At 39.6% G+C, this 11,202-nt stretch overlaps 1 protein-coding gene across 5 annotated transcripts in view; it reads left to right on the top strand.

Annotated features, from left to right (window-relative positions):
* Positions 1 to 5,111: 5,111 nt before the first annotated feature.
* The window catches only part of adgrl3.1 (adhesion G protein-coupled receptor L3.1), a 75,954-nt gene continuing 69,863 nt past the window's right edge, over positions 5,112 to 11,202 (top strand). For 2 of the 5 annotated variants that reach the window (XM_077012537.1, XM_077012563.1), the window contains exons 1-2: positions 6,089 to 6,307; positions 6,423 to 6,464. In XM_077012537.1, the coding sequence (XP_076868652.1) occupies positions 6,429 to 6,464 (36 nt within the window). In that variant the 5' untranslated portion in view covers positions 6,089 to 6,307; positions 6,423 to 6,428. Of the gene's footprint in view, positions 5,622 to 6,086; positions 6,308 to 6,422; positions 6,465 to 11,202 lie in introns of those variants that run through there. The other 3 variants (XM_077012527.1, XM_077012555.1, XM_077012547.1) reach the window with 3 other exon arrangements.

The raw sequence follows: 11,202 nt of genomic DNA on the forward strand, positions 1-11,202 counted from the left end.
TTGATTTTTTTTTACAGCGCCTAAAGAATGACAGAGTCAGCGGGCGTTGTCAGAGGAACTGTGTATATTTCTTCCCCTTTGCTCAGGCTTGAGGAGATCCTGTGCATTTACTCTGTGCACTGGTATGAATATCATTATTTTTAAAAAGGCAGATGAATTTTTAGATGAGAATGAAATATGATATGGTCATGTTGTTACTGACTTTGTGAACTGGTGTGATAAAAGAGTAGTTTTCACAGCTAAAAGTATCTAAAACCATGGTTTTATAAATAAAATTCAGACATAATTCACCTTATCCACAAAGGACCACCGTCAATAGACAGATATGCAGAAGCTGTGGAGTCTCAGAAGCATCCTGGAACTGTGATTGACACAAAGCTGAATCTTGAGCCCACACAGATTCAGCTGATAACACACTGTTGTAAGAACATTTCCATTGGACGTGTTGAGCCAGAGAGTGAAAAAAATCCACAGGAGAAATGGAGTCCAGATGAGTAGCAGGGCTGTCATCCCGCCTGACATCTGTGAGAAGCAGATACTTAAAAAGACCTGCTCCGTTGTTTCAGCTCTCAATCATTCTCAAAATACGCTTTTGAAAAGCTTCCTTGTGGTCTTATAGGAGTTAGTTACTAAAAGTTAGAACCAACACCTACAGTTAAAGCATTTAGCACATGATCATGTCCAGAGTGAATAACAAAAGTGCTTTGTTGTCTCTATGGAAGAAATCCTTAAAACAAGGAAATCCTATTTTAGGCTTGAGTCTAAGGATAGCATTACCACATAATCCTGTCAGAGGGAAAAGAAAATACATACACAAGTTTTTTATGTATATTTATGACCAATCATGATAAATAATCATTTATACCCATGTGGTCAGTGGTTTTGTTGTTTTATGCTATTGTCTGTTAGTGTTTTCTGCATATTAATCTTAATCTTATTTTATTAATCTAATTCATCTTATCTTGTGTTGTATTTAGTACATTTGTTGCATCTGTGATTGTTGTACTATAAAACTATTTGCCCTGCTTTGACAAATGTGATGCGTTATTGTAGCTGAGCCATTTCACAAAAATGGTCCTCACTTCTCCTCTAAACCCTTGTGTGTGATGTCTTTAGACAGGAAGATAATGGAGCCCAGAGAGAGAAATGCTGTACAAAATGCTGTTACAATATGAAAATGACAGAAGAGCACCTGGTCTGCCCAGGCACCCCATAGAAAGCTGAGTAAACTCTGTCTCTCTTACAGTCTCTTACAGTGTACCCTACTGTACCTTCAAAGGTTAAATCTGCACTTTTGAGGGTGTCCTCTTGAGAGTTTGTTTGAAGATGTTGCGGTTTCACTGATGTCTTTTGGCATAGGGCACACATTGGAATGAGGCTCACCCCTGATTCAGTCCCTCTCATTAAATCCCATACGGCTCAGTCTCATTTGTGTAGCGCTTTTTACAACATACTTTGGCAGCTTTACAGAAATTTGGGTCTAGTCCCCTGAAGAGGAAGCTGGCAGTGGCAAGGCTAAAACTCTCAGAGAAAGCGCAAAGAAGAATGTTTGAGAGCTGGACTCAAAAGGGGAAAACGACCTCCTTTGGGGTAACACCAAAGAGTGGGATTTTGATAAGAAAATTACAACGGTAAGACTGGAGTAAAGCACGTGGATCACACAAGGGGAAAATGCCCGACATAAGTCATTGGACAACACTGAAAGCCTGACACAGATGACATGGTTGTAAGCAAGGCTTAAAGTACTTTATAGCCAACTTAATATAGTGTATATTATGTGGAGGGGCCTCTGAAGAACAGTCCACCTCACCCATAACTATAAATAGGTCCAAACTCATTTTCCTCATACAGTTCTCATATTTTTTCTCACAATATTGAAGTGTACCTCCAGCCTCCTGCATGATGAGTATCTGGTGGTGAGCATCTAGTGGTGAGTATCTGCTGGACTCTGTAACACCCTCTTTAGGAGATTCAGCTTCCCTTTGGTGGGAGGCTCTCCACCCTCCTCAAATTGTACTTGTAGACTCTTCACAGCCAACAGCGCATGCTGGGTATCTGTGTATCTGTGGGTATCATGCAATTAACAAACACCAATATATTAGTAGCAAGTAATCTTTATAGAGGATATCGGTATGTAGACTATGTCGCATATCCTCCATCAGAAAGTACTATTATTATTATAAATACAAACAAGTCTTAAGAAGACAGCGATAGTAATTGCAAGGAACCCAACAACTGATATAAATACAGAAGAATATAATGCTTCTCCTGTTCTAACACTTCTATGGCTGCTGGATTATGAATGAGCAAATGCATTGTTTGGGTGACTAAACTTCATAGCTAATGTGCTTTCATGTGCAGATACATCTGCAGACGCATGATGATGCAGAAGACACAGCCCGTTATTATTATTGTTGTCATTACTATTATTTGGCCTATTACTGTTGCCGCTAAATACCCACAACAAAAAGTGACAGGCTAGCCTACATCTATTCTTTCTGTTGAAATTAATTAGCATACAATAGACTTCTAGGTTTTTTAAAGACAACATTACTTTAGCAGGATACAAAACACTCTAAAAATAAATGCAAACACGTGTTTGTGAATGAAAAATTTAAGCTAACTAGACCAACACTCCCATGCATGGCTCCAGTTGCTTAAATGAGTTTATATGGAAGACATGGATTTCTGTGTGGATGCTAAGAATCTGTTATTCACCACAAATCAAGAGCAAATGGAATATTTGAGTCTGTTTGTACATGTCTTGTAAAAGTCTTGGTATAAAAGGCTAATTTTAAGTCATTCAAAATATAATGATAATGTTCAAAAGGGCAAATAAAAGAGGAGACTGTTCAATGTTCAGGCTGCCTGCCGCCCCCACACTCCACCAACAGCAAAGGGGCTGACTGACCCCAAACTTGTGAAATATATGGTTTCAAGTAGCCTATTTACTGAATTTCATACAAATACAAATAATGATATCAGATCGTACTTACACTGGAATAATCCATAAAGACACACGCAGAAAGGGTCTCAATGGTGCTCAGTTTCAAAAACATTCAAATACAAATGTACACAGAATTCATTCTTAATGGGCATTCAGCTCTAAAATGAAAAAAAAAGCAAATTCCACTACACCTCTGACAGCATGTAGTGTTTTTTTTCAAGAGTAGGGAACACTCAAAGCTTCAATAAACATTATTGGCAAGGTATGATCAAGTTAGACAACCATAACATTTTCCTCCATTATGAAGTCTCATGACTACACTTCCGATTTAGTCATCTTAGAAAGCTGCAAAATCTCCAGAGCTTTGTTGCTGCCTTCTGTCATGTTTTCACTGACACAAAACAAACCCACATTGCACGCGCACCGGCGTTTGAGTGTCTGTTGCTAACTTTGGATGGTGCCAGACAATATTTAACGTCATTTTTTTCAGTCCACCACCGTAATCAACCAAGGTTTTAATGACAATCAAAATCTGAAACGGTAAATACTAACCGTCGGGAGATTACCAGTGTTTTTAAAGTGAAATCGGTAAACATTTCATCCTTGGAATGGTATCAGAAAATCCTAATTTCAATCTGACATTTTTTGTGGTACGCCCGACATTGCGTTTAGTTAATTAGCAAAAAGATTCACAGGCAATTAAAACGCGAAAGTCTGCTTGACAGTTCACACTTCTTCACACCTCAAGTCTTACCTCAAGTCTTGATTACTATTCTTCACTTTAAGGATTGGCAGACAATGACACAACGGTTAGGAGAGCCAAAGCACACGCACGACCAGTGTGTTCGTCTTCTCGGTGGGCTGAATTATTAATAACGCAGGCGGATCACTACATAACTTCCAGATCTCACGATAACATCTTCGATTGGTCTGGTACTCATGTTGATGTAATCTACGCCCGCAAACTAACCTACTGGAGGCTATCGGCCTGTGCGAACGGAACTGTACCCATCGTGTCCCACGTGAGCCCAAAGCGTGCATGTTTGTTTTGCTGTGGTCTGGTAATGCGCTTACCGATGAAGGCTTAACAGCTGTAAATGGTCTCAAACGTGAACGATGGTAATTAACCGAGACAGATGTCTTTATAACCAACGTGATTCGGCTCCGAGCGCACCGCGCGGGACAAACAAACAAACAAGCCAACAAACAAACAAACTGTTCCAAGTTAAGTCAGATCCTTTTTTAGCGTTTTTGTAAGGCAAAAAATTGATAACATGATCACACAAAAAAACAAACAAACAAACAAAAAAAAACCACACAAATCACAAATCATCGTTAAAAATTAAGATTTAGAAGTTAGCCAAATTCCTCTAGTGGTATTCTTATAAAAAATATATACAAAATACAAATGTGACTTTGATGGATGTGGTGACTGACGTGTGTAATCCCGAAGCATGTAGTAGTATCGCCCACTTCATTAATTACATCCCTGCGATAATGCTGTTCCAAATCACATCCCTTCACTCATAAAGTCCGTCCATCCTCAAAATCAACAGGTTTCCCCATACCACATATGGAGAGAACTTCTCTCTGTGCAAAGTCATTCCACCTAACCTGCGCCCAAAATGAATAGTCAGATTGGAGAGATTGTAAAATACTGTAACATAAATTTTAACATATTGAGACAAATTTCAGGCGGTAGCCTACGTGAGAACGATATAGCAGCCATCGCGCATGTCTGCGAGGAGCCGCTGTGTGAGTGTATGGGTCGTTCATTCTCCTCCTCTCCCAACCCAGTCAAGCAATGCAAGATCTGTGCTATTTGTCGGTGTCACTTTTATTAATGTAAGGTTCTTGCAGTAACTTCATTCTCTTAAAATTGGAGTAAGTAATTGATATAACTCTTATTATTTATTTCAACAATTTATTTGATGGTTGAAACGTAGCACTTTAAAGTAACAGACTATAACAACTAGGCTTATATGTGGATATATCCTGCTGGTCAATGTCACTTGTAATTATTACGTTCAAAGGTCTTACCTAACGCAAATCAAAGCAAGGTCGACACGAACTGCCGTGTGCGACCGCAACCGCAAGAGAGAGCTCAAGCCCGCCAAGAACCCCGTTCCAAATTCACCTCCTCCCCTCCTTCCCCCTTTCTTTCTGTCTCCCTCCCACCCTCCGTCTTTGAATCAAGCATCACTGTGCTCCCAAATTGGCTTGTCATTTTCTCCCGGCGCTCGTCCTCTTGCTGTCGGGTCGCGGCCCTACCACGCACGCTCGTTGTGGAGCTATACTGGCGTTGATTACGCAGCCTGAGACGCCGCTGGATCCAGTGCTCGAAACGTGGACGCGCATTTTCTTCAGAGCCCGGAGAGCGAGTGATCTGGATACAAAACCACTGGTCCGAAGCCCCTTTCCTCCACAGCTTCACTCACTTAACCGGCAAAGGATATCCGATATATCGCTCAAATCCTCGCAGCGTGTCTTTCGGACGTTTCAGGCGACATTGAGGCACAGCTGTGGACGAATCCCAACCGTCACCTCAAGGTTTTTTTTCCCGAACGGAGATCGGTACTGTCACAGGAATTAAGACTATTTTAAGGCTGCTGTCTGCAGTTTGCTGCTGCTGAGTGCATCTGCACGCGACCGTCGCTGTGGCACCTAAGATGTGGTAAGTCAGTCTTTTGAAAACGAAATGACGTTAGGTCTTATTCCTTAATCGCCAATAAATCAATAACTGGTGGATATTTAAAATGATAGAAATAGCATATAAGTCTGTAGCACTTTCGTCCCTTCCAGCGTGCCATCACATTTCAGAGTATTGGAAAACTCTTGATCGGTAGGGACAGAATTGTGTGGTTAGTGTGTGTGAGGGCATTTGACACAGGATGCTTCGCCGTGTGTCGTGCGCGGTGTTTTAATGGGCGTCGTTCAGTGTGTTGTGTGTGTGTGTGCGTGCGTGTATGTGTATGTGTGTGTGTGTGCGTGCAGGTCGCTGTCTCATAGCTATTGACGTAATGAAATAATAGACTTAATTTGTTTATTAGAAAGAATATGGTTATACGGTGTCGTTCATTTATGGGTTACTGTGCTGTCAAATTGATAGGCACGTCCAGACCATACTTATGCTGCAACTGTTTTTATGTAAGGTGATTTCCATCGTCTCATTTCGAGTTACTGACAGTGGTCTCTTTCTAACCGTAGGGAGTGCGTTGGTATGGCAGTATCTTTTCTTTAAGGGCAAGAAGACAAGATTCTTAAAATAAAAAGCGACTGTGACGGCCGTCTATAGAGCAATGATACGACTCGCGGGGTTCAGTACATTCGCTACAATTCAAGTGACCTTGATTTAACAGGGTGATAGCATAACCTATGTCATTTATCCTATTGTCATAGAATCATATAAAAATCGTTTCTTTTTATTGGATTACCGTCACGGCCTTGGCCATGCATGACAGTTCTTTCATTTTAGGTGCCAATGACAGCATCCAGATTCTTAGGAATAACTGCTGCGGTAAGCCCGTCTGATTTTACAGTTTTAGTGATTGTTTACTTCGTGCGGGTGGCCCATTTAGCGGGAAGAAGCGGAGGCTCTTTCACAGATTTCAGCGTATCTGTGTCACCGTCATCTTGAGAGAGAGAGAGAGAGAGAGAAAGAGAGAGAGAGAGAGAGAGAGAGAGAGAGAGAGAGAGAGAGAGAGAGAGAGATAGATAGATAGATGGAGAGAGAGAGAGAGAGTCGAAGAATAATGGAAAGATTAGCTTCAGGGTAGCCTATATTAGCGGGCCTGTACCTGGACCGTACACCAAGGCCCTTTAACATACTAAAACATTTATCACATTTTGTACTAGTGAGTTCAAAAACACCTCACTGAAGCAGAATGTAATGTGTTATTTATTACAGCGAAATCCTTAACAAGCTTTAACTATTTTTTCACTTAGCTATCCAGTCATAACTACACATTTTTCTTACTCCAGATAAGAACTTAATGGCTATTTCATAACCTAATATACAACGGTCCCGTTATGTTTGTGGTATAAAAACCTGCTAGTTAGCTACTTAACAATGAAGACAGCTTCTGACCAGAACCACGTTGACAGTGGTGTCAGTTGTTCTGGTGAGCTGCACAGTATTTGAGGTGGTAGTGTTGTTTATGCTCATCTATGACCAATTATGGTGTTACTGTTGAGTGTCTGCTATATCTGCTTGAAATACATGATGGTAAGGCCTGCTGTTCATGTCAAAACAGGTCGCTATAACCCAGAACCAAACCTGATATGAGCTGATATAGCTGATATGATGGTGGCTTGTCACTGATGACTTACTGAACAGGAACTTGATATTAAAAAGTGAACATGTTTACATTGCATAACCAAAGTCATGCTGGTGGGAAAGAGTGCGTCTCGCTTGTTTTGTGAATTTTATAGCATTTCCAATATCAAGGATCTAATTCTAATCATGGATCTAGGCCATAAAGGCATTCTGGAAGACCACAGCACCGTTTAAAGCACTTGGTGTTAATTAGATTGTTGTCTATTGTGTGAGATCCTGGTTTGGTTGGTTGGGCAATAGCACTTGATGTATGTGAGAACCAGTAAAACTAAAAATGAATGTTTGTCATATATAATCTTGTGGTTAGTGGGTACTTTCCACACACACAGGATCTTTTGTGTGTGTGTGTGTGTGTGTGTGTGTGTGTGTGTGTGTGTGTGTGTGTGTGTGTGTGTGTGTGTGTGTGTGTTTGTGTTTTTGAGGGTGAACATACATGCTGAAATAGATGGGTTGAGTTCACAGTTAGGGTGGGGTCTTGCTTTTCAGGGTCTTGCTTTTGTCAGAATTGTTTATTTTCTCAGAGGAAAAAAAAGAAGGCCCACCAAATCAGTGCCAGTCTGAGTTCAGCTCGTAATGCCTTAGAGCACTTTCCTCTCCTTGTGATGGATGGCATGGTATTTCCTGGTTCAGTTCGTGAGGTCTAAGTGAGTTTGTGGTTCAGCGGTGTATATTTGTATGTGTTGCGTGGAGAGTATGTGGTGTATGTAAGGGCAGGCAGAGTCTGAGAGGAGCACAGCATGGTCAGAGTGTCAGACACACTCATCATCAAACGAGGATATAGCAGATGCTCTTGAGATGTGTACAGAGACAAGATCGCTATTGTGTAAAAGGCAGTGGCGGCGCACGCAGTGACGTCATGGTGTCTAAACATCTCCACAGCTTAAAGCAGGGATTTGTGAAGCTGATTATAGTGATGTACAACGATATGTATAAGTGCACTTGCAAATGACTACCTAAAATGATCATATTTGTATTCCTGTAATATTGTTATACAGTATATTGATATAAATACACAAGCACACTAAATTTGAACAGTTTTTAGAATTTTTCTAAATTAGTTTTACAATGGGTACTGATTTTTCATTAAAAAGGTAGTTTTTACACTTACAGTTTGCACAGTTGTACTTGCAAATGTTTAGGTGTATGATTTTGACCTATATTTGACCTTAAGAAGCTCTTCAGTGTTCAGCAAAATTGTGCCAGCATAGAGGGTATTTCTTTCTTTTCCATACTGTATACATACCATATATGGCATTCTTTGCATGGGACACAGTTTTTGTTAACCAGTGTTTTCTGTGTGTGTGTGTGCGTGTGTGTGTATCCCACAGTTACCGGTAATATGTGAATGGTCCTTTATGTGAATTTGTATTATGTATATATTATATTATGTGAATATGTATTATATTATCACTGGTCATTCTTGATGAGCATATCTTGATGTTTTTAATGTTTCACATATCTGTTTGCATTGCCAGTTGTTAATGTTGCAGCAATGAAATTTCGAAGAAAGAAACTCAAAGAAAAGAACCGATCTTGGAACTGTAGAACCCCATGGAATGAACGCTATAATTTAAACATTTACATTTTCAAATATAAACTTGACCCTCCTCCTATTAATTCAGAAGCACTTTGCTTGTACAGTTGATGAAGGATGTCTAAATATCCAGATTCTCTGGAAACTTTGTGTACTTCATTATAATTCTGAATATCTCTACATCTCTGTCTCTATCTCTATCTCTCACTGCAGTAGACTGCAGTTACTTACCTGGAATCTTTGTGGATTAAGACTTTATCTTCCACATCAGAGCTGTTCTAGTTGTGAGGCAAAATAGATGTTTTTACTTAAATGCTTAGAATCAATATGCAAATATAAGCAAACCAATACAGGTATTTAAATATTCTTCCTCAGACCTCCAGCTTCTAGTTCCTCTACTTAGTTTGTGACTTTTAATTGGCAAACCTACACCATTCTCCAGCATTTTAGATAATCTTCTGATGGAGCTATGGCTTTCTCGCTGTTTTTATGGAATATATGATATGCATTAATATTATGGACAGTGTGATCCTGGTATTACACCATATTCTGCATTATCTGCTGGACTGTCTTTAATCGATCATGGCATCACATGTGGTTTTCTGTCTGTGACATTGATGTCTCTTCTAAGGTTGTTTATGCAAATGAATCTCTCAGTTTTTGTGTGTAAATAGTAAATGGACTAGTGATGTACTGGTGGCGAGCTGTTGCCTCAGTCATTTTGCAAATGCTCATAGTACTCAAATAGTGAATAATATGAAGATCGGAACTGCCCCAACCCCCCCCTCCCTTCATACTTCTATCTTTGGCACTTAAAGATATAGTCGGCATATATGTTGGAGATGAAGGGACGGGAAGTGTGTTAGTGAACATGTGTGTTTAAGAGTGTGTTTGTGTGCATGTACGTTTTAGATTGTGTGTGTGTGTGTGTGTGTGTGTGTGTGTGTGTCTGTGTTTTTTTCCAGACAATAGGCCTCAGACTGAGACTGGTTCACAGTGGCATTGTGGTTGTGAATGGCCTTCTAAAAGAGCTTTGATTACTTCTGTCCTAACAGGAAGCTGAGCACAACGATCCAGTGTGTGTATGCATGCGTTTGTATGCGAGAGAGAGGGGGAACACGACCCCTGCTGTGTGTCCTCTCGGTGGATCTGACTGGGCCCAGAAAAAAAATTGGTTAAGAAGGATTTTTTTGGTGGAGAGAATTATTAAGCTTTGTTTTCTACAATGCAGAGTATTTTTTGTTTGTGGTTTGTGTGTATTGGTAAATGATGGTGTAGTCTTGCATGTGTGTGCGTACGCAGGGAGATATTGTTATGTGTGTGTGTGGATTGAACATGCGAGGATCACCTTCTTGTGTTCTAAAATGTCTGCAGGTCCAATGCGATAGTCACTATGTCCACCGTTATTACAAATCTCAAATGCTGTATTGGTAACAGTCATTATATAGGAATTTTGAGAATATGTTCTTTTTAGTATGTGAGAGTATGGCATTCACTCAGACGTTATGAAAAATAGTCAAAAACTAAAAATAGTCATGACATCATCACAGAGCACAGCATACCCACAAGCCCATCATTACAGCCCTGACCTGCTTTTTTGTACCCTATACCCTTAGACACACTTACATAAACTGAGGCTTCACACATCGGGGCGGAACAAATACCTGTTTCTTATCAAAAATGTGAACATCTTGTCTACCCATGAAGAGCTTGGGTACACCTGCGTGAAAGGACAACTTTCAACTTCAATCTAATCATTCAGTATTTAATTACATGACATAGTTTTTTTTTACATATTTTAAATAAATTTTTTGTTATGGTATGTTATGGTAATTACAAGCGGTTTTACTTCTGTAATGCTCTAACTGAATGTGACATGTTTGAAATAGTAATACAGATTTAGATAAATTTAACATTTTTTCAACATTTCAATATTATAAAAATAATGATGTAAAGCGTCGTCAATCAAGAAAGCAGGTGTACATTGTACTTAGCGTCTCTTGCCTCTTTATTGGGTAAACCTCATAATCGGTGTATAGTTAATTCACTGTTGCCTGTGTACTGCCTTGCTTGGGTGGCACTCTAATGAAATTCATCACTGGTCAGTTTCTAAACACAACAGCACTGCAAGTGAATGTGGAATATGGTAAAGAGTTAGAAGATGACTAAATTGAACTATGTTATGATCTCTAACTGTACACCTATTAGATGTATCCGATTAACGAATGTAAACTTATTGAGTGGTAAGTGAATATGCAAAAGGTAAATTTTAAATATTAGAAAGACAAACCGAAAACTGTAGCTTATGTCTTAAATTTGCCTAATTGCTAACAATGCATAAACAAGTTATTATTTAAATTTCTAAGCAACCCAGTACAGTTAATA

This window comes from Brachyhypopomus gauderio, chromosome 1 (genome assembly GCF_052324685.1).
Source record: "Brachyhypopomus gauderio isolate BG-103 chromosome 1, BGAUD_0.2, whole genome shotgun sequence".
NCBI classification, from domain to species: domain Eukaryota; kingdom Metazoa; phylum Chordata; class Actinopteri; order Gymnotiformes; family Hypopomidae; genus Brachyhypopomus; species Brachyhypopomus gauderio.